Source organism: Sus scrofa, chromosome 6 (assembly GCF_000003025.6).
Source record: "Sus scrofa isolate TJ Tabasco breed Duroc chromosome 6, Sscrofa11.1, whole genome shotgun sequence".
Taxonomy (NCBI): Eukaryota; Metazoa; Chordata; class Mammalia; order Artiodactyla; family Suidae; genus Sus; species Sus scrofa.
The window spans coordinates 91,787,509-91,814,748 of NC_010448.4; the positions used below are offsets into that span (position 1 = coordinate 91,787,509).

A 27,240-nucleotide genomic window follows, 5' to 3' on the forward strand; every position below is an offset into this window, starting at 1 on the left:
GAGTGCCCATTGTGGCTCAGTGGTAACAAACCTGACTAACATCCATGAGGACTCGGGTTCCATCCCCGGCCCCACTTAGTGGGTTAAGGATCCGGCGTCACCATGAGCTGTGGCGTAGGTCGAAGATGCAGCTTGGATCCTGCATTGCTGTGACTGTGACGTGGGCCTGCAGCTGTGGCTCCGATTTGACCCCTAGCCTGGGAACTTCCTAAAAACAGAAAAAAAAAAAAAGAAAGAAATGATGGGAGATAGATCAGCATAATGGAGATGGAGTTTTGTTTTTCGCTTTTTTTTAATAAACACACCTGCAGCATGTGAAAATTCCCGGGTTAGGGGTCAAATCAGAGCTGTAGCTGCCAGCCTATACCACAGTTGCAGCAACACTAGATCTGAGTCTCCATCTTCAACCTACACTACAGCTTGCAGGAACACCAGATCCTTAACCCATTGAGCGGGGCCAGGAATCAAACCTTCATCCTCATAAACACTCTTATCGGGTTCTTAACCCACTGAGCCACAACAGGAACTCTGAGATGGAGATTTTTATTAAAAAAAGATTTAGGTTGGAGTTACTTGGTGGCTCAGGGGATTAAGGATCTGGCATCCCCACTACCATGGCTCAGCTTGGATCCCTAGTCTGGGAACTTCCATATCCTATGGAATCAAAAAATAAATAAATAAATAAAATGAGAGAGAGAGATCTAATAAGTGAAATTGCCAGAACTTGGTGACTATGTGAACTTGGTACCAGAACTTGATGACTTGGAGAAAAAGAAGGCACCAACAATGATGCCCAGATAAATGCACTGTGGTATCCTGGACCATAGCCTAGAACAGCAAAAGGAAATTAGTGGAAAAACTGGTGAAATCTGAATAAAGGCTGCGGTTTAGTTAATACTAATGCGTGGACCAAGGTTGGTTTCTTAGTTTCTACAAACACACTGTGGCTATGTAGCATGGTAACATTAGATGAAACAAGGTGAAGGATATAAGGAAACTCTGTTAATTATCTTTGCCAGTTTTCTATAAAACCAAATTTTTATTCCAAAAAAGTTTATTAAAGATAAATGATTTGGGGTTAGTAGGTGCAAATTATTGCATTTGGAGTGGATAAGCAATGAGATCCTGCTGTATAGCACAGGGACCTTACGTCTCATCAGTTGTGATGGAACATGATGGAGGATAATTTGAGAAAAAGAATGTATATATAACTGGGTCACTGCTGTACAGCAGAAATTGACAGAACATTGTAAATCAACTGTAATTTTTAAAAATTAAAAAAAAAAAGATAAATGATTATAAGTTTCTGGCCTGGACACTTGGGAATGGGAGGGAGTGGTGGTGGTGGGGCTGACGGTATGGTTCAGCTTTAGACATGCTGAATTTGATGTTCCTAGGACTAAAGGGTGAGATACACATAATTAATTGTATCTTGAGCTTAGGAAAGAGATCTAGATTGGAGAAAAGAGACAAAGGGTTGGCTGGTCGGTTTGCCTGTGAGATTGCTCAGGGGAATTATAATTAAAGGCAGATAACAATTTCATTCCTGGTGAGGCTTGGATGCAGAATAACAAGTTTACCAATAATTATATGCTTACTGAGCACTCACAGATGCCAGGCCCTGTTGCAAATGCTTTACATTGGTGCGTGGAATCCTCATAACCACCACCACAAAATTTTGACCATTTTACAGATGGGAAAACCATGAAGCAGGACTGCTTATACTCAACTGGGGAAAGCATCAGAATCACCTGTAGAGCTTAAAATAGTTGCCTTAGGAGTTCCTGTCATGGCGCAGTGGTTAATGAATCCGACTAGGAACTATGAGGTTGCGGGTTTGGTCCCTGCCCTTGCTCAGTGGGTTAACGATCCGGCGTTGCTGTGAGCTGTGGTGTAGGTTGCAGACGCGGCTCGGATCCCGAGTTGCTGTGGCTCTGGCGTACGCCGGTGGCTACAGCTCCGATTCGACCCCTAGCCTGGGAACCTCCATATGGCGCAGGAGTGGCCCAAGAAATGGCAAAAAAAAAAAAAAAAAAAATAGTTGCCTTAGAAAGAGACAGGAATCTAGCCAAAAGCCCAAATCTATGCATACTCATGGTAGTGCCTGATGATCAACTAGCTACGGTGATGTGAAGCATCTCTTTCTCCCAATTTATTCAGTGATTACCTTGCTTCTTATAGTATAAAGTATTTACCATTAGAGTAGTAAAAAGTATATAACATTCAGATCGGATATTAACTCAATACTGTTAATACAAATGTGCTAATCTATAAGGAGTATCTCAAGAGAGGTGATGTATTTTACCTCAGATAAACCAAAAAGCTTTTGTATGTGGTATTAAAAGTAGCACAGAATGGAATAAAGTAAGGCTTATCTTAGTTTAAGACCAAATATTGTAGTTCCCTTTGTGGCGTAGCAGATATGAATCCAATTAGGAACCATGAGGTTGTGGGTTTCAATGGCCTAGTTCAGTGGTTTAAGGATCCAGCATTTCCATGAGCTGTGGTGTAGGTCACAGATGTGGCTTGGATTCTGCGTTGCTGTAGCTGTGGTGTAGGCGGGCAGCTGTAGCTCCAACTGGACCCCTAGCCTAGGAACCTCCATATGCCTCAGGTGCAGCTGTAAAAAGCAAAAAAAAAAAAAAAAAAGACCAAATGTTGCTCAAAGTATGGTTCCCAGACCAACAGCATCAGAATCAATTGGAAATATCAGAAAGGCAAAATCTCAGGCCACACCCCAAACTATAGGGGTAGGATCCAGCAAGCTATGTTTATAAGCCCTCCAGGAACTTGAGATGAATGCTAAAATTTGAGGACCACAGCTCCGAAGAAGCTTCAAATCTGGTGGTCCCCTATCATGACTGAAGATCAGAATTACTTAAGAAGCTTTAAAAAATATTCCTAGTCAAGGCCACAAACCTACTCATTAGAATCTGAGTGAATGCACCTTATCATGTACACTAAAAAAAGAAGACTCCTTGGATGATTCTAATCCATGCATCTGGTTAAGAACCACTATTTTAGTGGCACCAATCAAAAAACATCTACATTACTCCTCACTTCCAGAAAGCAAGATTAGGAAGTAAAACAGCTATCTGGTTAACTGCCTATAGTACATGAATTTAAGAGAATATATGCAACTGACAACAGGAATAAGGTAGCTATTATGCACTAATATAAAAACAATCCCCAATATAATGTTAGATGAAAAAAAGCAATATGCAGAATATTTTAAAAAATTTTAGGAGTTAGTTCCCATTGTGGTTTAGTGGAAACAAACCCAACTAGCATCCATGAGGGTGTGGGTTCAATCCCTGGCCCAGCTCAGTGGGTTAATGATCTGGCATGCTGTGGTGTAGGTCGCAGATGCAGCTCAGATTTGGCATTGCTATGGTTGTGGTATATAGGCTGGCCCCTGTAGCTCTGATTTGACCTCTAGCCTGGGAACTTCATATGCTGTACCTATAGCCCTAAAAAAAAAAGAAGAGAGAAAAGAAAAGAAAATTAAAAGCAGATGTGTGTGTACACACAAGCTTGTGTGTACATCCTTTATATAAGAAGAGTTTATCCTGGAGTTCCTGTTGTGGCTCAGCAGGTTACAAACCTATTATATATGAGGATGTGGGTTCTATTCCTGGCTTCACTCAGTGGTTTAAGGATCTGGCATTGCCATGAGCTGCAGTGTAGGTGGCAGACGCAGCTTGGATCCTGTGTTGCTGTGGCTGTGGTGTAGGCCGGCAGTTGCATCATCTATTTGACCCCCAGCCTGGGAACTTCCATATGCCACAGGTGCAGCTCTAAAAAGAGAAGAAAAAAAAAAGTTTATCTTTTGAAAGTCAGATATGAAATTAGTAGCTGAGGAGTTCCTGTTGTGGCACAGTGGGAATGAATCCAACTAGGAGCCATGAGGTTACGGGTTCAATCCCTGGCCTTGGTCAATGGGTTGAGGATCTGGCATTGCCATGAGCTGTGATGTAGGCTGGCAGCTATAGCTCTGATTCAGCCCCTAGCCTAGGAATCTCCATATGCTGTGGGGCAGCCCTAAAAAGCCAAAAAATAAAAAATAAAAAAAAATCAGTAGCTGAAGTTTCCTCTGGGAAGAGAAGTTGCTTAAATTATAGGGATGGAAGGAGTTCCCTGGTGGCTCAGTGGGTTAAGGAGCCAGTATTGTCACTATTGTGGCTTGGGTTACGGCTGTACCACGGGTTCAACCCCTGGCTCAAGAACTTCTGCATGCTGCAGATGTGATTTAAAAAAAATACACACTGTTTTTGTACTTTTTGCATTTTTTCTAGGTTCATGTATTACCTAATCAAATTAATTAATTAAAAAATGTTTAAGCTTAGGGACAAAAAAGAACTACTGCTTTAGAGGGAACAAGACCGTAGCAAGCAAACTGTCAGCCACTAAAGGACAATTAGAGTATTAATGAAGAGAAAGGGGCAGGAGGAAAGACAGTACTGGCAAAAAAGTCCAATGCAGCTAATCCTTTCTCCACTTCCTTCCTGAGGTGATGTTAGATAAACTGAGACTCAACTCATAGCACTCAGTTTATTCATATTCAGCTTTATTCTGAATTAACCATTTATCAAGAGCACACGTCAAAAGAGTAGAAAAAAATAAAGGAGCCCATCAAAAAAAGTTCCCTAGCAAATGGGAGAGAGGGCATGATGTTAGGAGCCCTGTTTAGGAAAGGAAATGTTGTCCAGATCATGGATGCCATTTTTGTCAATGATTCGAACACTGAAGGTTGGCAGATTCAGGATGAAGCGTTTCTGGAGCTGCAGAAAGACATATAACGGAAATCGGTCAACAATTTTTATTTTTTTTAATTAAAAAAAATTTTTTTTGGGGGGGGGCTTTTTAGGGCCACACCTGGGACATATGGAAGCTCCCAGGCTAGGGGTCAAATCAGAGCTTCAGCTGCCGGCCTACACCACAGCCACAGCAATGTGGGATCTGAGCTGTGTCTGCGACCCACACAATTCACAACAAGGCCGGATCCTTAATCCACTAAGCTAAGCCAGGGATCAAACCCACATCCTCATGGATGCTAGTCGGGCTCGTTTCCACTGAGCCACAATGGGAACTCCAACAAATTTTTACTGAAAACTAACTATGGGTCAAGCTTTCTGTTCTAGACACTGGACATATAAATAGGTAATAATCTCTGCTTTTGTGAAGCACGTATCTTAGTGGAGCAAGTTGGTACTAGGACACTGAGGAAAGCCCAAATTGCAGCTGGAGGATGACTGGAAGGTAGTGAGCAAGAGCTGAGAGTTTCACTGGCATATCAGCTGATGAAGGATGAGACAATATAATGCACTATTCTTCACAATCTGCCACCAATCAGCCTGGTAAACAGACTTCTCTTTTAATATGTCTCAAGGTAACAAGCCAACCAAGGAGCAACTGCCCTAGGAATAAGCTTTGGACCAAAACCATGTACTCCTAGGTCCCAAAAGTTTGCTCTAGTCACCCACCCAGATGTGTCTGAGTGTGACTGTGTTTATAGCTGGAGGGTGGTGGGAAGGATGGCCTCAAAACTCCTCTTGGAACAACTCCTACCTCTTCTTTTCCTGTCTTTTTAGACACCCGTGGCATATGGAAGTTCCCAGGCTAGGGGTCAAGTTGGAGTTGCAGCTACTGGCCTATACCACAGCCACAGCAATGCCATATCCAAGCTGTGTCTGCAATCTACGCCACGGCTCACGGCAACGTGGGATCCTTAACCCACTGAGCAAGGCCAGGGATCAAGCCCGAGTCCTCATGGATACTAGTTGGGTTCACTACCACTGAGCCAACAGGAACTCCCAACAACTCCTATTTCTCTCTCCTCCAATGCAAGCTAATCTGTGATTAAAGAAACATGTCTGGACTCTCATAAGACTCCCTCTGAAAGGCTATTCCAAAGGAACTGCGGTCTGAATGCATAGAAGCAGATAGCTCCGATCAATCTCCTGGCTAGAGATTACTGAGGAACACATCTGATGGAAATCTTTGCTTCTTGGCTACTCTTCCTTAACACCTCACTTAATCTCCAGGTAGAAGGCACAAAGCTTGGGTGAGGGATCTGGCATTGCCTTGAGCTGTGGTGTAGGTAGATGTGGCTCAGATCCTGTGTTGCTGTGGCACAGGCTGGTGGCTACAGCTCCAACTAGCCTAGGAACCTCCATATGCCACAGATGCGGCCCTAAAAAAAAAAAAAAAAAGGCACAAAGCTCTACCCGCTTCCTTTGGAGCATATCTTGTACCTCTCCCCAGGCCTGAGCCCTCCCTCCCTTGATAGTTCTTTTTTCCTTTACAGCTGAGAACTAGACAGCAACAAGCCATTTCATTGCCACAGTGCTCTCTTGTCTAAAAACAAGCTCCAAGATCAAGAAAAGGTGACAATGAGGAAATGCAGATTTATAAAATAATCATCTTTAAGCTCCCTGGGGAATAAAGTCTCAAAGCATTCAATATTCCAGTGGCTTCTTCCTGGAAGCCCCTTGCAACACCTGGAGCTGCTGGATTAATAATATAGCCTCTTGGTTGAATGCTTAAGAAAAGCACATGAGGAGTTCCCGTCGTGCCTCAGCAGTTAGCGAATCTGACTAGGAACCATGAGGTTGCGGGTTCGGTCCCTGGCCTTGGCTCAATGGGTTAAGGATCCGGTGTTGCCATGAGCTGTGGTGTAGGTTGCGGACGCGGCTCAGATCCTGCGTTGCTGTGGCTCTGGCGCAGGCCGGCAGCTACAGCTCCGATTAGACCCCTAGCCTGGGAACCTCCATATGCCACAGGAGCGGCCCAAGAAATGGCAAAAAGAGGAAAGAAAAAAAAAAAAGAAAAGCACATGAGTTTATTCTCAGCTTCTGCTTTGGAAAGGGGATTTATAAACAAGAGGAAGAAGGGGCACTGTGGACTGAATATGACAGGCTGTGTAAGAAGCAAACCGACATTACTGTCCAATGCGACCACCTGCTCTCAACCTCCTACTCTCTTCCCACTAGACCACGAACTCAAGTTCATCCTTAGGCTACAAGAACAGTAAACGAATTAAGAAGCTTAATGGAGCCGCTTTCTTTTCCTCCTTTCCCCCGATCATACCCCAGAGACTTAGACTCCTAGGAGTAGTATTGGAGTGGGCAGGGCCCATTCTCCTGCCTCATGAACTAAGAGCTACTCTCCCCTTCTGCTCAAAGCTTCTATGGCCTCCTAAATTCCCAGGGAGGCTTTCTCTCCAAGACTCATGTACTGTTAAAGGAGCAGATTTTATAGCAATTACAGGTGGCACAAAAGTAGAGCAGGTATAAGGTCTGGCACAATAGTTGTTTTTTTTGTCTTTTCTGGGGCTGCTTCCCTCGGCATATGGAGGTTCCCAGGCTAGGAGTCTAATCAGAGCTGTAGCCGCCGGCCTACGCCAGAGCCACAGCAACACAGGATCCGAGCCACATCTGCGACCTACACCACAGCTCACGGTAATGCCAGATCCTTAACCCACTGAACGAGGCCAGGGATCGAACCCGCAACCTCATGGTTCCTAGTCGGATTCGTTAACCGCTGTGCCACAACAGGAACTCCTGGCACAATAGTTCTTAAAGTAAGGCCTTAGATACACCTGCAGCAAAATCACCTGGGACTGCTAGTTAAAAGATTCTCAGGCTCTACATCAGGACAACTGAATCAGAATTGGGGGGGAGTGGAAAGCATGAATCTGCCTTTAAAAGAAAAGTTCCCCAGATGATTCTTATATATACTAAAATTTGAGAACCACCAGTGTGGATGAACCAAAAAGAAAAGTAATTAGGAGTTCCCTTAGTGGCTCAGCAGTTAACAGATCTGACTAGTATTCACGAGGACACAGGTATTCTATCCCTGGCCTTTTTCAGTGGGTTGAGGATCTGGTATTGCCATGAGCTGTGGTGTGGGTCTCGGATGCAGCTTGGATCCCGAGTTGCTGTGGTGTAGGCTGGCAGCTATAGCTCTGATTTGACCCCTAGCCTGGGAAATTCCACATGTCACAGGTGCGGCCCTAAAAAGCAAAAAAAAAAAAAGTAATTAACTTGTAAAACTGACATTGATGAGAAAGTGACCCATGAGAGCAAAAACAAGCTTATTATTCACCAAACTCTATCCCTGGTAGCAACTTCACAGCTGGTTAGTGGATATTTATTATACCTTCTGGCAAGGATCAGAAAAAAATGTAACCAAGGAACAGGAACAATATTGGCAAACAGAGAGACAAAACATTCCTTTCAGGATCCCATGGGAGCTACTCACCTCCTCCAGACATTTCCTAAGAAGCTCCACTGCCTTCTCACGTGAGATAGCTGAAAGAGAACACAGAGGCCAAGAACTCAAGGTGCTGACATCAAGTTCAATTCTCTGCCACAACTTTTGATGAAGTTTTAAATTGTTTTTCAGTTCAGCATGCTACACAAATAGAAAAGGCAAAAAAATGCCTAGCCTTTTGGTTTGCAACAAACTTATTCCATATGCAGTTGACGGTGCCCCAGACCCAATGCTCTGGCAGCCACAGCCATTGCAAATTGATTTGCTACAGAGAAGGGTAAGCATGACGGAATTCTGCCTCCCATGGCCAGGACTTGCCTCTAAAGAAGTCCAGCAACCTGCCTCCTCTTTATAGCCCATCCCCCAACTCTCCCCCCACCACGCGCCTTTAGACCAGGGCTTAAATCAGTTCCATCTGCCCTAGCCAGCTGCAAATCAGGGAAAGAGAGGACAGGGCCGGAGTTTTAGCCTCACTTTGCCAGCTGGGCTTCGGTTTCACAATGGAAAAAGAATTCATAGGATGGGGCTGAGTCTCTCATAAAATAGGAGGCAAAAGAACTGTCCACAGGCATGGCAAACTGGAGTGACATATTATGCACTTAGGCTTCAGGGGTGGTTGGTGGTTATTTTGGTGGGCAAATCAGCTGTATTGCTGACAGATGCCAAATCAAGAAACAATCACTAGAAGGCCAGGCTAATTCTTTACAGGATGTGGCCTAGAGCTGTGGCATGGCTGAGGTTGACTGAGAGGGCAACACTGAAAAAAAGGAATGAACAAGCCAGATTCTTACTATACTGACAGGGAAGAAGGGAATGTAAGGAGAGAAGCAATTATCTGTGCTGCATCTATAGCCTGTAAAAGCTGAGAATCCCAAGTGCCTATTGCTCACAGTGGCTGAAGGTGAGGTTGAGAGTAGGGTCAGAAGACAGAACTTAACATAATAGCACCCCTGCGTCTGAAGGTTTGCCAAGCTGACAGTTTAGACAAGTAGAGAGCCAGCTTTTTCTTATAGGAGAGTAGCCATCAGGTGATGAGAACCAAGGGAACAACTCAGGCTATCACTTTAAAAACCTCTGACATTTAAGAAAAGAGACCCTTAGTTGTCATGCTGGGAACCTGTCCATCCACCACAAGCTCAAAACAAACACACACACCACTTGGTTTACCTGCTTATTCTCTATAGCTGAGAAGTGAATGAGCTTGTAAGTAGAGCAAAATGAGTCAAAAAAAATGGAGAATTACGATTTTACTCACTACTCCAACCCCCACTTAAAATAAAACCCAGCTCTGGATACATGCAATACCTCATTTTGTCTGGCAAAAGAGGGACTTTGATCAACTTTTCAATAACCCTACTGACTGAGCTACACAAGAAAGCTCCCAGAGGGCAGCTGCATGTGCGCTTCTTAGGATTCATCCTCTATTCAAGCCCTGGCAACCCAACTCCAAGGCGCTGTGCACAAAACTGGAAGCAGCTGAACCCGGGGCTCTGCTACTGCTCCCTACTTAAAGAGCGGGAACTTACTTGGTGTGTAGTATCGGTCCAGGATACTGAGAGTCAGGAAGGCACCATAGCCGTGGGCTGCGAAAGGGGCTTTAGCCAAGGCTGCCAGGTAGTCCATATAGTAGAGTGCGGGACCCTCGTGCTCATCATAGCCAGCCAGGAGGAGGTTGACGTGATATGGGGTCTGCAAGGAAAAAACACTGCAAAGTGATGGTCGCAGCAGTAACACCTACATGTCTTCTCATGGAAATAAGAACATTCCAACTCTTGATGAATAAGAAAATAGCAGCACCTGAGTAAATTATGATGGAAGTAAAGATCTGGAGAAATCTAAAGGACCCAGAGTGTGGTCAGAGGTAAAGGGAGGTCAGCTTGTTTTTCCTGACTGGAAGAATATTTGGAGTACTCTAAGGTATATAAAAAAGCTGCTTCTTAATGCCTGTAGACCAAAACCTGCCATAAAAGCATCTCAAAGGCAACGCATGGGTGCTCTTCTGTCTTTCCTAATTGCTGAAACCAACATACAGTTCTGAGAGTGAGGCCAGAGGCTAAAGAAAGCTGCAGCTCTAACCACATCATTCAAAATAAAAAGGCTCGGTCTGGACATCTGGACCAAAATCTCAAATGGCAAACTATATGCTTCACCATTAGGAAATATATCTTGGGGTGGGAAAGGGTAAGAAGTCTCAAATATTTAAGTCAAATCACTTAACTTTCAATGTAGAGAGTAATAACAGAAGTTCATAAATACAAAGAAATATGGTAACTCTAGAAGAACGCAGATTTGGGTGAAGCGATAACATTTTCCTAATACAAAAAGGCTCTGCTAAAATAATTAAGATAATTTTATCAAAGAGACAATAATTATAATCTATTTGTAGGTATCCTTTCTTTGTATTATCTATAAGTCTAAAAATGCAAGTTTCTATAGAGAACCTTGCTCATCATCTCCAAGTGGATGATTATTTTTGTGTATCAGGTAGGCCACTTACTATGTTAAATTCAACCTGCCCATGTCCCCACGCATCAGCGGTGAGACTATTTTACATCCTTTTTCTCTGCAAAGTGTGTTTTTCCTTTTGCATTTGCCTCAGTGGGTAGTGAGCAGGACTTGCTCATGGTTACATGCCCATCCCTAAACTTATATATTTGATTAAATGCCCATTAAAAGAATTCAAATATATTTATGCATCCTATTATGGAGAATAAAATAACAGCAAATGGTCTTAAAAGCAACATCTTGAATTCTCTGAACACAGATTAACATGGGCACTTGGAAGCCTGAAGAAACATTCGAACTTGTGTTAAAAGAATACATGAAAGGAGTTCCTGCTGTGGTGCAGCAGGTTAAGAATCCAACTGCCTTGGTTCCGTTCGCTGCAGAGGAACAGGTTCCATCCGTGGCCTGGTGCACTGGGTTAAAGGATCTGGCATTGCCACAGCTGTGGCTCGGATTCAATCCCTGGCCCAGAAACTTCCATATGCCTCAGGTGTGGCCATTAAAAAAACAAAAACACGAAAAGGAATTCCCTTGTGGTGCAGTGGGTTAAGGATCTACTGTTCTCACTACAGTGGCTCAAGTCACTGCTGTGCTGTGGGTTTGATCCATGGCCCAGGAACTTCCAAATGCTGAGGGCATGAAACACATGAAAATATTATATACCTACTTGGAATACCAAGCCAGCTGTGCTAAGTAATATTTCTCAAAGGTTACAGAGTAGCCCTAACATGCAAACAAGTTTCTGCCTTGGGATAAGAAGGTGAATAGTCTCAGAGGAGTAAGAGTTCACCAGCAATAGAACAAGAGGCAAGTCTTTAGGGAAAATAATTATCTACTTATCACATATCCCAGTAAGTGTGTTAGGCTCTGGAATGCTCTGTCACATTCTGTAACAACATTCTTAGTAGGTCTGACCTTTGGCAAGACACTTAACCCCAATGAGCATTTTTTTTTTTTTTTTTTTTTTTTGCTTTTCTTGGGCCACACCTGTGACATATGGAAGTTCCCAGGGTAGGGGTTGAACGGCAGGATCCGAGCTGCGCCTGTGACCTACACCAGCTCATAGCAACACCAGATCCTTAACCCACTGAGCAAGACCAGGGATCGAACGCATGTCCTCACAGATACTAGTCCGGTTCACTGCTGCTGAGTTACAATGGGAACTCTGAGTGTTATGTTTCTTTATGTGTAAAACTGGGTTAATTAATCTTTACCCTTTCTATCTTCTAAGGAGTATGGTAGGGAAAAACAATGAAGCTGAAGCATCCCAAACTCTAGAAGAAAAGATGCTACCTAAATTTCTAGTATATTAGTTATACCCCAGTCTCTTTTTGATAGCTTACCACTTTAAACAACAATAAAATCGTTTAAATTACATAAAAATTAAAAAAATATGTAATAGTATTTTTTGGCCATGCCCACAGCATGTGAAAGTTCCCAGGCCAAGTATTAAACCTAAGCCACAGCAGTAACAATGCCTTAAATGCTAGGCCACCAGGAAACTCCAACAGTATTTTTTTAAAAAAACTGAGAATAGTACTGCAAAATCAAGCAAATGTTATATTGACATTCTTACAGTTAAAATTAAAATAGCAAAAGAGAGATAGATGTAATAAGGAGAGTCTAACTGGTTTCCCCACCCAAGATATTTAATAAAATAGTCCCTTACCTATCACAAAATAAGTTCACCTTTTTGCTACAAGGATAATTCTTCTTCATTCACTGGAGAACACTCCTTTTATGGCTAACCAGAACAATTTTATCAAGTTGCAATAATACATTAAGGATCCATCCAGATATCTAGAGATCTAACAATAGAACCTACATACATTCTGTCTCCAATGAGGATTTTGCCCATACTATGAAATTAAACTGTGTTTAAAATAATTAATAAGATCTTTAAAAGCCACCACCAAAAAAACTTACATGAAAGTGTCAAAAGAATTCCAGAAGTGTATTGCTTAATTGGTCTACATAATATCATTTATTTATGCTTAAGCATCTGACACACAAGCTCCTCAAGTTGGTATTCAGAAGCTACAACACGTGGTACAGAAGATAACTCACAAATTATTGTGTGACTTCAAATTACCAACTTTTGCATGTGTGAGATGCTTAAGCATAAATAAATGGTGTTATCTAGACTAATTAAATCAATACATCTGTTGAACAACTTGCAGTTTCTGAAATTCTTCTGACAATGCTCCATCAAAGACCTCTGGCTCACACTAGTTTTTTTGTTTTAAATTTCAAATAAAGTCGTGTATACTGCCACTCTTCTCTAAGAATCATTGCATTCAAAGTGACAAAGCCATAGTTATGAGTTTCTTGACCGTTACCTTTCCTCATATTCTTTTTTTTTTTTTAGGGCCGTATCCATGGCATACGGAGGTTCCCAGGCTAGGGGTCCAATGGGAGTTTGTAGCCACCAGCCTACACCAGAGCTACAGCAACATGGGATCCGAGCCATGTCTGCCACCTACACCATGCAGGATCCTTAACCCACTGAGTGAGGCCAGGGATCAAACTTGTATCCTCATGGATACTAGCTGGGTTTGTTAACCGCTGAGCCATGACGGGAACTCTTAAGTTCATATTCTTGATCCAATAGTGTTTTCCTAGAATAAGACAAATTCTAAGCTATTCAATTTTGTAATATTCTTGCAGCATATATACGTGACTATAGTGTGTTTAGGGAAACACGTTGTATGTGTAAGACACAACTCACTTATTCAAATATTTATACCAATTATAAACTCCATGAAGGCAGGACTGTGTCTAGCTTGTTCAATATTTAAGCATATAGTATATGTTTAACAAATATCTGCTGAGTGAATAATAATACCAGAAAGCATTACACATGTTTTAATACATACACAGCTAATGCCTAGTATCCCAAGAAGAAAGATTAATCACTAAACAAGTGTCAAAAAGGTCCTATTTCCAAGAACTGGTTCAAATTTGACTGCCAGATTCTCTGTGACTACATATACTGCTACTTTTTCCTAGGCTCCTAGGTCCTTCTTTTTCTACAATCCTTTAGATAGGGTTGTTAAGTAAGGAAAAAATTATGCTACAGACATATAGATTTAAATGAAGGAGAAAAATATAGCTTAAACAAATATCTCAGGAGGAAACACTGGGTTACAATACAGAGTTAGACCTGAGTTTGAAATCCAGCTCTATTACCAGACGTATGGCTTTAGAAAAGTTAGTCACCTAACCTCTCTGAATTTTATCGTTCTCATTGAAAAAGACTATAGTAAAGAGTCAAGGAGATAATCCATACAAAAAGTACAGTACCTAAAATAGAGAAAAGGCTCAATAAACACTAAAATTATTACTAGGGAAACAGAGTCACCTATGAAGTTCACAGTGTCCATGAAATAAACAGGGTAAGTACGCAGGAGAAGCCCAACCACTTCTGGCACTGAAATACAAGACAAACTCCTCACACAGCTTCTGCACAGCAAAGGAAACCATAAACAATAGCTAAAACAATCCTGAGAAAGAATGGGGCTGGAGGAATCATGCTCCAACTTCAAACTATACTACAAAGCTAGAGTCATCAAAACAGTATGGTACTAGCACAAAAACAGACATACAAATCAATGGAACAGGGTAGAAAGCCCAGAAATAAACCCACGCACTTATGGTCAATTAACCTACAATAAAGCAGGCAAGAATATAGAGTGATGAAAAGACAGTCTCTTCAGTAAGTGGTGGTAGGGCATTCCTGTCATGGCTGAGCATTAATAAACCTGACTCATATCCATGAGGATGCGGGTTCAGTCCCTGACCTTGCTCAGTGGGTTAATGATCTGGCATTGCCATAAGCTGTGGTATAGGTCACAGACACGGCTTGGATCCCACATTGCTGTGGCTGTGGTGTAGGCCAGTGGCTGCTGCTCCGATTCAACCACTAGCCTGGGAACGTCCATAGGCTGCAAGTGTGGCCCTAAAAAGACCAATAAATAAATAAATAAATAAATAAAAAATTGCTGCTGGGAAAACCGGATAGCTACATGTAAAAGAATGAAATTAAAACATTCTTTATTTAACACCATGTACAAAAATAAACTCAAAATGGATTAAAGACCTACATGTAAGACCAGATACTATAAAGCTCTTAGAGGAAAACACAGGCAGGACACTCTTTGCCATAACTTGCAGCAAAAACTTTTGGATCCATCTCCTAGAGTAATGGATACAAAAACTAAAATAAATAAACGGGACCTAATTAAACTTAAAAAGTTTTACACAGCAAAGGAAACCATAAACAAAATAAAAAGGACAACCTATGGAATGGAAGAAAATATTCATAAATGTGATCTATAAGGAATTTCCAAAATATACATACAGCTCAATAGTAATAATAAAACCCTAGTCAAAAAATGGGCAGAAGACCTAAACAGACATTTCTCCAAAGACTTTCAGATGGCCAACAGGCACATGAAAGATGTTCCACATCACTAATTATTAGAGGAATGCAAATCAAAACCACAATGGGGTATCACCTTACACTGGTTAGAATGGCCATCATCAAAAAATCTACAAATAATATGGAGTTCCTGTCCTGGTGCGGCGGAAACGATTCCGACTAGGAACCATGAAGTTTCAGGTTCAATCCCTGGACTCGTTCAATGGGTTAAGGATCTGGTGTTGCCGTGAGCTGTGGTGTAGGTTGCAGACGTGGCTCGGATCTGGCGTTGCTGGTGGCTCTGGCGTAGGCTGGTAGCTGTACTCTGATTAGACCCTTGGCCTGGGAACCTCCATATTCTGCGATTGCAGCCCTGAAAAGACAAGATACAAAAAAACAAAAACAAACAAAAAAACAACAACAACAAAAAAAACCTACAAATAATAAATGCTGGAGAGGATGTGGAGAAAAGGGAACCTTTGCACATTGTCTGCAAGAACATAAATTGGAGCAGCCATTATGGAGAACAATATAGAGGTTTCTCAAAAGACTAAAAACAGAACTATCATGCGATCCAGTAATCCCATTCCTGGGCATATAGCTGGAAAACACTCTAACTTGAAAAGATACATGCACCCCAATGTTCAAAGCAGCACTTTTAAATAGTTTCCTGTGCTATACAGTAGAACCTTGTTGTTTATCCATGCTATGTATAATAGTTTGTATCTGCTAATCCCAAAGTCCCAATCCTCCCCCCACCCCACATCCCCTGCTCCAGAAACCACCAGTCTGTTCTCTGTAACTGTGAGTCTGTTTCTGTTTTGTAGATATATTATTCATTTGTGTAGTAGTTTAGATTCCACATATAAGCGACAACATACACAATGTGACTTTCTCTTTCTGACCTACTTAGCATGATAATCTCTAGATGTATCCATGTTGCTGCAAAAGGCATTATTTCATTCCTTTTTATGGCTGAGTAGTGTTACATTGTATGCATATGCCACATCTTTATCCATTCATCTGTCAATGGACATTTAGGTTGTTTCCATGAATATTATACGTAATTCTGAACTAACCTAAACATCCAAGTAATCAATAAATGAATCCAAACATTTAGCTGAAGCCCTCTCTGTCCAATGGCCTTGAGGATCACCATCAACGGTTCGCCGTGAAAATGCCAAAGTGCTTACTTTTAAAGTTGTATCTAACCAACACACAAAGAAAATAATTTAAGTGAACCATTCTGGGAACTCAAAATGAATTTTAGTTTCTAAAATAAAATGCCACCAAATTTTTGCCTCTTTTTACAAGTAGGGAAAGAAGAGAAAAAAGAAAAAGAAAAAAACCTAGATAAATTAGTATCTTTTCCTCCCTTAAAAAATACATGATGTAAGCTTATCTTTAAAGTGGAAAGCTTTAAATCATTTTGAGATTTCCTCATCTATACAACACAGATAATAACAGTATCTATCATCCTGGAAAGGTTTAAATAAATAAATGTTAAGAGCTCAATGAAATACCTGTTACATAATAATAATACATATTATCTATTATCACCATCATCCTCCCTATCACCATCATTTTTAGGATCTGACCACATAATTAACAGCTGATGAGACAATAATATTCAAGATGTGGGAGCTCCTGCGGTGGCTCAGCAGGTTAAGAGCCTGACATAGTGTCTGTGAGGATGAAGGTTTGACCCCTGGCCTCACTCAGTGGATTAAGGATCTGGCGTTGCCACAAGCTGTGGCACAGGTGGCAGATGAGGCTCAGATCCAGTGTTGCTGTGGTTGTGGCGCAGGCCTCAGGTGCAGCTGATTCAACCCCTAGCCAGGGAACTTCCATATGCCACAGGTGTGGCCCTAAAAAGGAAAAAAAAAAAAAAAAAAAAAAAGTACCATGGAGTGCCAGTAAAATCATCCACTTTTTTTTTTTTTTTGGTTGCTAAAAGGAATACAATTTAAGTCAGGGGAATTAGCCAAAAAGCACATCTCTTATACCCCTCTCCCTGGGATTAAAATGGACTTCCTAAGTGCCTCTGAGCCCCACAGCACTGAGTTCAGTTCCACTTTGTACATTTGAGCTCAGTTCCCTTGTACATCTGGGAGTGGGGGTTGTACATGGCACACACGGCAAACTTCCCTTAAGTTAGATGGAGCATTTCCTTCCCTCTAACTCTTGTGCGTACAACTCCTTGTATATTCCCTCTCTCATGAAAAGGAAACACTGTAGTGATTAAGAAGAGTGTGAAATTCCATAAATTTTACAGCTAAAGAGAACAGTTGTAATAAATACACTGAAACAACAAAATCAGCGACGAGAGTCTGGGCGGTGACAAGCAGCGGTGTGACATCTGGCGGAAGCCAAAGTCACAGCAAGGGGGAGAGAGGTGGGCGTGAGGAAGCATCCTGCCGAGCGTGGACACAGAAAAAAGAGAGGAATTGACAGTCTTCCTTTGGAGCCAGGCCAGCCTCTGCCACCTCTAATTGAACAAGACGACGTTGCTGTGAGTGAGGTGCCTTGGTGAACGCGTAGTTCCTTGTGCAATGTGCTGCACACCTTGGAATGTTAAGCAGTGTATGAAGCATACTTCCATTCCTGGCGGGTCAGAAATTGGGCAGGAGATGCAAAAACACCACTGAGACAAAGGATGTGGCTAATGATGACAGTGTTTTAATAAATATTTAATATTTAATAAATATTAAACTTCTAAATACACTAAACAGAGACTAGACTTTGAAGGGAATGGTGCCCACTATTTCATTAAGTCTAGCTGACTGTCAAAGCAGCCTGAAATTTCACCTTTGGCACTGAGAATATTTCATTAAAATGCCACTTACAGAGTTAGAAGGGATCTAAGAGCTCATTTAGTTTATCCAGTGTCTTTCTTGCAAATGTGGGGACTCAGGTTCAAAGAGGGGACAGTGACTTTTACACTAAACCACACAGCTAATTATAGTCAGGACCAGAATTCAGGCTTCCTGATTCCAAGCCTTGTGCACTTTTCTAAGAAACAATGCTGCCTCCACAAAATGGAAATCAGTGTGAAAATATGATTCAATATGTAAATGTCAGTTGCATACTCAAATATTTCAAAATGTTATTATTTTGCATACCAGCATCTATTTTTCTCAATTTCACGTATTATATCTTAACCAATTATATTTGACCAATTATATATCTGATCAATTATATTTAAACTTTTAAAAAGGGCAGGTTTAATATCAGATCATTATGACTCCTCTAGAGGGTCTACAACTACTCAAGTATGTAGTAGATACTAAATATAAATAGATAACAACACTTCAACTACTTTGTCAATGCCCAATTTTTCAATTTCGTTTATAAATAAAATGGGCCTATTGTTATTTTTTTATTTTTTATTTTTTTTGGTCTTTTCTAGGGCTGCACCCACAGCCTATGGAAGTTCCTAGGCTAGGGGTCTAATCAGAGTTGCAGCTGTTGGCCTACACCACAGTCACAGCAATGCGGGATCTGAGCCATGTCTGCGACCTATACCACAGCTCACAGCAATGCCGATCCTTAACCCACCGAGCAAGGCCAGGGATCAAACCCACAACCTCGTGGTTCCTAGTCGGATTCATTAACCACTCCGCCACGACAGGAACTCCTATTGTTAATTAAAAAAATACTTTGTACCTACACTGGAATTGCAATGTTCACTATTTCAAACACTTTTTAAAAATCTGAACAATTTCAGCAGCTTCCAACTGTCCTTGTGTCCTACATAACTTTCCTAGCTCTAAAAGATTATGGATCTATGATAGGGACAGGGTGAGGAAGAATTACCTATCCCTAATGCCTAAGCAATACAGAATCACTTGTACCTTGTCATTAATCCTCTTTGACAGAGTCCTTTTTAAGGAAACCCATCAATCTCTTTTTCTAATAATAGTGGTGACTACATCTGAAGTAAAAACATATCAAGTTTATCAAAGCCTTCAACCAAATCCTACAGGACTTCTCTGAGCCTGCACAGGATAATTATGAAATGAGCGACTGCCCCAACCAACTTCTCTTTTGCATGCAGAATGTGAATACGTTATAAATTCAATAAAGGTTATTTATTTAGCATTTACTATGTGAGAAGCACTGTGCCAGGTGATGAAGATGGAAAACTTGATTGGAAAGGAGGTGATAAGGCAGACAGGAGTAGGAAAGTTTTCAGATGGAGGAAAAAACATATGTGAAGGTAAAAAAACATAGAATGTTTTGGTGAATATGGATCATGTATACTCAGTGAATTAGGTGATTCAGTAGGAGGCAGAGAGGAAATGGTTGACAAGAACTGGGAGGATACTGTCACTGGCTTCCCAGACTAAAGAATATGAACTTTGGCATGTAAACCATGGAGGAACCTATGAAAACCACTCCCATTCCCCAGCTTTTTTCATGTCTTAGAACACTGCAGAAGCAGCAGGGATGAAAGAGGAGATATGGAGTATGAGATGTATTTAGAGGTAGGATATATAGGAATTAACGACTAGTAGAATAGAAGATGAGGGAGAAAGAAGAGTTAACAGGACTCTCAATAAGGAGAAAAGTGGAAAAGCAAATGTAAAAAATTCAATTTAGACCCAATGAGGCTTAAGGTGAGCTGTTCAGAAATAGCTGGAAAGAAAAAATAACATACAGCTGAAATCAAGAAACTGAATGAAGAGTCAGTCAGGAGGTTTTCTTTATACAAACATATACTCCTATGCTTCACTTGTGGAAGACAATAAAGGAAACAATTATAACAAGAAACTAGGGCAGAGGTAGAAGCAGCTGAGGGCAAGAAGCAGCTGAGGGTGACTTACATGTGTGGAGAAGTACAGAAAGTTTCCCTAGAAAACGATGAATTAAGTCTTAACTACCAATTAAGAGTTAGCCTTTGGAGACATGGAAGTACATTCAGGTGAGAATGACCAGCAAAGTGGTGGAGCAGACAAACGCAGAGATACAGGAGAGAACACACACAGCAGTTTAGGGGAAGTACAAGTGATTCAGTATGAAGCAGAGAACGCCAGTGAGAAAGGGGTGCGAGGCAGGTCTGGAGGCAAAGCAGGGGAGGAAGTAAAATGAGAGAGAAAGCAGAGAGGCTAATCTCTCAGAGTGTAAACATCTAAGATGAAGAGAGCAGTTCTTGGGAGCTGAGAAGAAACTAGCCTTTTTCTCCTTCATGATCACAGGGTAGGACCAGTCTTTTTACCTACTGTTGCCACTCAGACGGAAAAAAAATGAAGTATGATATTGGAAGTTGAAAATAGTTTCCTCTTAATGTTGTGGCTGGGAAAAAAAGTATGAGTTTAAACCTATTAGAATCAGAATACTATAGTGAAGTTCACCACAGAGAAGTTAAATTAAACTGGGAGTTCCCATTGTAGCTCAGTGGGTTAAGAACCCGACTAGTATCCATGAGGATATAGGCTCAATCCCTGGCCTTGCTCAGTGGGTTAAAGATCTGGTATTGCTCCAAGGTGTGGTGTAGGTCATACATGTAGCTTGGATCCTGTGTTGCTGTGGCTGTGGCTACGGAACAGGCCGGTAGCTGCAGCTCCAATTCAGCCCCTAGGCCGGGAACTTCCATGTGCCACAGATGCAGCTTTTTAAAAAAAAGAAAAAAGTTAACCGAATGACTTCCCTTGTTCTTTTCTGCTTCAGAGAGGCTTATCTTCTGTTGCACTAAAATACAAACTGGTCCATGTTTATAAATTCTCACACTAAACTAAGAAATAAGGAAGCAAATTGTGCCTCAAATGAAACAAACCTTTGATTTTCAGAGGCCCAAGGCAAAATAAAAGAAACTACTCTGCAAATGAGACTGTCTAACCAAGGTTTCTCATTTCTTTTTCTCTGCCTTAGTTCATTCTCTGAAAGTGTATCTGGCATACTTGCTTCATGCTGGCAGAAACAAAATCATAGTAAAAATTATCTTCATTCTCTCTTTTTTTCATTCTCTTTTAATAATGACTAGCTCTGTTTGAATGTTTTTGCTTAACACACTGGCAAAAATTCTTATAATGGATGAATCCTTGAACTTAATTAAGCTCAAGAATGTCACTGCATTTACAACCAACATTTTAAACTTTAAAAGCAAAACACCTTTTAAATTATTATTTGAGAAACATGTGCTTTTAAATGCCATAAGTCAAAAGTTAGGCCTATGTTTTTGTGAAAAAAATAATGAAGACTCAAGATCAAATGTGGCTTTATCACTTTACAGGTGTGTTATGAAAGACAGTCCACTTGGCCTTGAGGTTTCAAGTGCCGCATCTGAATGTGCCTGAGAGCTGTGAGGAATGAAAAATACTCATGTGTTAAAAGTTCCTAGAAGAAGGAAATTTAGTTAAGTAGTAGATGCCCAACAAATGTCAACTGAATCTCAATTTTAGGAGCAAAAAATTAAATATTTTGTATATTTCAACTTTTAGAAAAATTAGATTTTAGTTACCCCCTCAATAATTCTGAAATTTCTATAAATTTAACTTCTCTAAAGCCATCACTAACCCAAAGTTTGAACGGTTCTCCTATTAAAGTTGTAATCTTATCGTAATTAGAAGTTTAGAAATTTAATGAGTTGAAATGCAACATGGCACAGATGCCTTATTATACCAACTAGTTAACACAGTATTTGTTTTCTACATTAATTTTACTTGCTAATCAAAAATACTGCTTTCTCCTAAATAACATCAAAATAAAATTGCTGATTGTGCAATGGTAAAACCAACAGCACCATGTCTGCAACAAGGCCGCTTGAATTCTTTTTTCATGAGCTGGCAGTTTCCAGGGAAAATATAAGACTCCATATACCTTTAAGTAGGTTCTCAAAAAAAAAAAAAAAAAAAAAAAAATTCAAGTGCAGAAGCTATGCTCTGCATATTCCAAGGCATATAATAATATATATTACTATGTTGTATGTGCTAGGCATGCCTATGAATATCTCTGAATGTTGAACATCAGAGTGATTCATCTCCCTGAGTTAATAAATAAGTTGCTGTGGCTCTGGCGTAGGCCAGTGGCTACAGCTCCGATTAGACCCCTAGCCTGGGAACCTCCATATGCCGCAGAAGCAGCCCAAAGAAATAGCGAAAAGACCGGAAAAAAAAAAAAAAAAAATAAGTTGGCTATAAGTCTGCTGGAAAAGACTATGTAGGATATACACAATGGTATGTTTTCAGATGTCAATAGCAACAAGATAATCCTGAGTAAAGACTATTTAGAAGCCCTTCTATTAGAACACACTGCTCCCTATTAGCAGGCTGGGTTCAACACAAGTTACTCCTACCTCTTCAATGGACATGTGCGCCCCTCATTGGTCTCCCTGCTTCCTTCTATTTTCCCCAAACGGTCTACCAAAGTGTAGCCAGTGGTCTAACCAAATCTCATCTGATCATGATAACCCCCTCTTAGCCAATAAGCTTCCAGAGAGGTCCACAGCTTTTAGCACAAAATCTTTTCCAACGAAGTCTTCATAACATGGACCAATTTCAATCTTTTACCACTCCCCTAAAATTCTGGGCCATATTTAACAAACTACTTTAGATTATGGATTTTGTACATGTAATATACATAGTAAGATGTTTTTTATGCAATAACACACATAGACGTGCATAAAATATACACGTACAGCTTAATGAATAAAGTGAACACACATGTAACTACCTCTGTGGTCAAGAAACAGAACAGTCAACTACTTCTCCCTCTAAAGGCTTCCCACTCTCCTTCATTTTTTTTTTTTTTTTTTTTTTTTTTTTGGTCTTTTTGCCTTTTCTAGGGCCGCTTCCCGCAGCACATGGAGGTTCCCATACTAGGGGTCCAGTCAGAGCTGTTGCTGCCAGCCTATGCCAGAGCCACAGCAACATGGGATCTGAGCCATGTCTGTGACCTACACCACAGCTCATGGCAACGCCAGATCCCCAACCCACTGAACAAGGCCAGGGATCAAACCTGCAACCTCATGGTTCCTAGTCGGATTCGTTAACCACTGCACCACGAAGGGAACTCCCTCCTTCATTTTAGATAATTGTGGGAGAGACTAAAGAAAACAGATTTTTTGGGTCAGCCCCTGAATTCCTATTTCTGAATGATCCTGGGTCCTGGCAGATAAAGAGAAACACTAAGACGCCAGCGTACATGTGTATATTTGTATCTGTGTGTGTGAAGGCATGCCCACACAGGCCAAGGCACTGGTTTAAAGCAATCTTTTTTTTTTTTTTTTTCTTTTTTGGCTTTTTAGGGCCGCACCCGCGGCACACAGAGGTTCCTGGACTAGGGATCTAATCAGAGTTATAGCTGCTGGCCTACACCACAGCTCACGGCAATGCCAGATCCAAGCCACGTCTGCAATCTACAACACAGCTCACAGCAACTCCAGTTTACAGCAGTCTTAAAAGGTGAGGTAAGTCTGTATTTCTAACGGTAAACATATTTTACTAAGCACTCTGCTGCTTAGTGAAACAGTACTCCGCTGCTTGCAGCTTAAACCAAACTTTAACAGGAAGCCACCTAATTTTCAAGGCACAAGTTTCAAAATGACACAAATTTAGACCAATTATCTATATTGCTTCACCCCCATCGTGGATAGGAAAGATGCTTTAAGTGAGAAGTTGGCATTATGGGGGTCACACAATCTGAGCCACCCAATAGGTTCATTCCATTCAACCAGAACACAGGTTCTCTATGCTCACAGCAGGCATCCAACAGGGTAGCACATACATGCTCTCTGAGTGAGAAAGCAACACCTTCTCACATACAACCCCCTGGAGAGAGATGGGGAAGGGGAGGGGAGGACTTTACACCTGCAAACTTCTAACTCTATCAGCACTAGGACTGGGAAAAACAGCACATATTTAAAAAAAGGAAAAAAGGTTTCCTGATAAAGCCAGTAACTTTCGAAGAAAGATTTTCTTAAGCCATTTTTTCCCTAGGAGACTAGTAGTGTAACAATTCAACATCAGAGTCTTTGTCTCCTTAATGGACTCAGTCAAGTTCTAATGACTATAGAAGCAAACTGCTTAAAAGGGCAGCTGTCAGAATTCTTAACTCTTCTTGGCAGAAAAACATTATAAGCACAAAGGCATCTCAACTTCAAGGCACATCTGTCCCTGGGTCTTTAGATAATCAAAATGACCACTAAAAACAGAACAGCGGTATCTCCAATGGGACAGACATGAGCCACTCCCAATCCTCAGAGACTCTACTGAGATGTGACCTGGGATATGCGTGTTATGCAGCACCACTGAACATCCATCTAAATGTAGTCACATGTTTTAAGTTTGTACTTTATGTTCTATTGAGACAAATAATTCTTGGTCCATGGCAAAAATCCAGTTAGCTAGCTAGCTAACTGAGGTCTGACAGGGAAGAAAACTGCTCTGCAGGTCTAAAAAAAATACTACCTGCACTTAAATTCCGTGAGTTTCATGATGAACATCCTGGTATTTATTTATTTATTTATTTTCAATTTCTCCATCATCCAAAGTAAGCCAGCTCTGTCTGTCAAGATGCCCAGGCTGCGTGGCAGCAGTGTCAAAGGCTGCCATTTGCTCCAAGGCACTGCCATCTGGGACAGCACAACATTTTGTCTCCGGAAAATAAACACATCTGCCTTTGCCAGTGTCCTCCCACTGTGCCGCCCATCTGGAGTAGGTGAGCTGGAAGGCAAGCCTGGGCATGGGTGAGATAGGGGCGAGCAGGGGAGATGAGGCCTCAAGGGAGATGGCACATAGAGAAAGAAAGTAATGCTGTGTCATGTCACATCCTGCTAACCACATTTGCCAAAAAGCTTGTGAAATTAACCTTGTTAGTGATATTTTAATCACATGTAACAAAATGGTTGGTTGTGTTTAGGGGACAAGACCTACAAAATCAAGGTTTCACCTGGGCCATCTGTTCACAAGGTCACATGACCTGATACCAATAAACAAATGATGCCTTTGTGCCAGCCACCAAAGGCACAAGAACAATATTGTCCTTTGAAGAGAAGGCTCAAAGCAACAGGACTCATCTAGGACAAGAGTACACTATGCATGACTACTAACAACCAGGCCAAACACACTCAAATCCAGGGCAGAGTGCTAGGAAAAGTTACTTCTAGAAATGACTGATAACTGAAATTCTTTCCAATATATTCTTTCCCTTTCACTGAAAAATAAAAATAAAAAAATTTAAGTCTGGTTAGGTCTTCATATTAGGTTTTTTTTTAATTGAAGTGCAGTTTGTTTTGCTTTTTCAGAACTGCACCTATGGCACATGGCAGTTCCCAGGCTAGGGGTCGAACTGAAGCTGCAGTTGCCAGCCTAAGCCACAGCCACAGCAATGAAGGATCTGAGCCATGCCTGAGACCTACACCACAGCTCATGGCAACACCGGATTCCCAACCCACTGAGCAAGGCCGGAGATTGAACCTGAATTCTCATGGATACTAGTCAGAGTTGTTGCTGCTGCACCATAACAGGAATTCCTGAAGCATAGTTTTGATTAACAATATTGTGTCAGCTTCAGGTGTACAGCAGAGTGATGTGTATATATATATACACATACATATATATGCACACAATATATACACACTTTTTCAGGTTATTTTCCATTATAGGTTATTATAAGATACTGAATATAGTTCCCTGTGTTATACAGTAAATCCCTGTTGCTTATCTATGGAGAGTAATTTGTTTCTGTTAACCTCATACTCCTAATTTATCCCCCCTCTTTTCTGTGTCTGTAAGTTTGTATATAGACTCATTTGTGTTTGTTTTGTTTTGTTTTTTGCCTTTTTGTCCTTTTAGGGCTGCACCCGCGGCATATGGAGGTTCCCAGGCTAGGGGTCTAATCGGAGCTGTTGCTGCCAGCCTTCGCCAGAGTCACAGCAATGCCAGATTTGAGCTGAATCTGCGACCTACACCACAGCTCACGGCAACGCCAGATCCTTAACCCACTAAGCGAGGCCACGGATCGAACCGGCAACCTCATGGTTCCTAGTCGGATTCGTTTCTGCTGCGTCACGACAGGAACTCTTTGTATTATTTTTTTGATTCCACATATAAATGACATCATATATTTGTCTTTCTCTACCTGACCTACTTCACTTAGTATGATAGTCTCCAAGTCCACCCATGTTGCTGCAAACATCAATATTCCATTTTTTTTATGGCTGAGTAATATTGTATAGTGTATACTAAACAATTCTATTGTAATACTATATCTTCTTAAACCAATCATTTATTGATGGACACTAAGGTTGTTTGCATATCTTGGCTACTGTGAACAGTACTGCTATGAACACTGGGGTGCATGTATCTTTTCCAATACGGTTTTCATCTTTTTAGGATATATGCCCAGCAGTGGAATTGTTGTATCTATTTTTTATTTTTTTAAGGAGCCTCCATACCATTTTCCACAGTGGCTGCACTAATTTACATTTCCACCAACAGTGCACAAGGATTCCCTTTTCTCCACACTCTAGCATTTACTATTTGTAAACTGTTTAATAATGGTCATTCTGACTGGTGTGAGGTGGTACCTCATTGTAGTTTTGATTTGCATTTCTCTAATGTTAGTGATGCTGAGCATCTTTTCATGTGCCTGTTGGTCATCTGTATGTCATCTTTGGAGAAATGTCTATTTAGGTCTTCTGCCCACTTTCTGATTGAATTGGGTGGGTTTGTTTGTGGTTTTCTTTTGATACTGAGTTTTATGAGCTGTTAGTATATTCTGAATATTAACCCCATGTCAGTAGCATTGTTTGCAATATTTCCTCCAGTTGTGTAGGCTGTCATTTTGTTTATTTATAGTCTCCTTTGCTGCACATAAGTTTTTAGTTTGATTAGGTCCCATTTCTTTATTTTTGATTTTATTTCTTTTGCTTTGGGAGAATGATCTAAGAAAATGCTGGCACAATTTATGTCCAAGAATGTTCTGCCTATGTTCTCTTCCAGGAGTTTTATGGTGTCATATCCTATATTCAGGTCTTTAAAACCATTTTGAGTTTATTTTTTAATATGGTGAGAGGGAGTGTTCCAATTTCACTGATGTAC

At 41.0% G+C, this 27,240-nt stretch overlaps 1 protein-coding gene across 1 annotated transcript in view; it reads right to left on the reverse strand.

Moving 5' to 3' along the window:
- PSMB2 (proteasome subunit beta 2) overlaps positions 4,547–27,240 on the reverse strand; it is a 37,888-nt gene continuing 15,194 nt past the window's right edge. The window contains exons 4-6 of the mRNA XM_021095920.1: positions 9,801–9,963; positions 8,263–8,312; positions 4,547–4,781 (exon numbers count right to left, since the gene is read on the reverse strand). Coding sequence (XP_020951579.1) covers positions 4,674–4,781; positions 8,263–8,312; positions 9,801–9,963 — 321 coding nt within the window. The 3' untranslated portion in view covers positions 4,547–4,673. The remainder of the gene's footprint in view (positions 4,782–8,262; positions 8,313–9,800; positions 9,964–27,240) is intronic.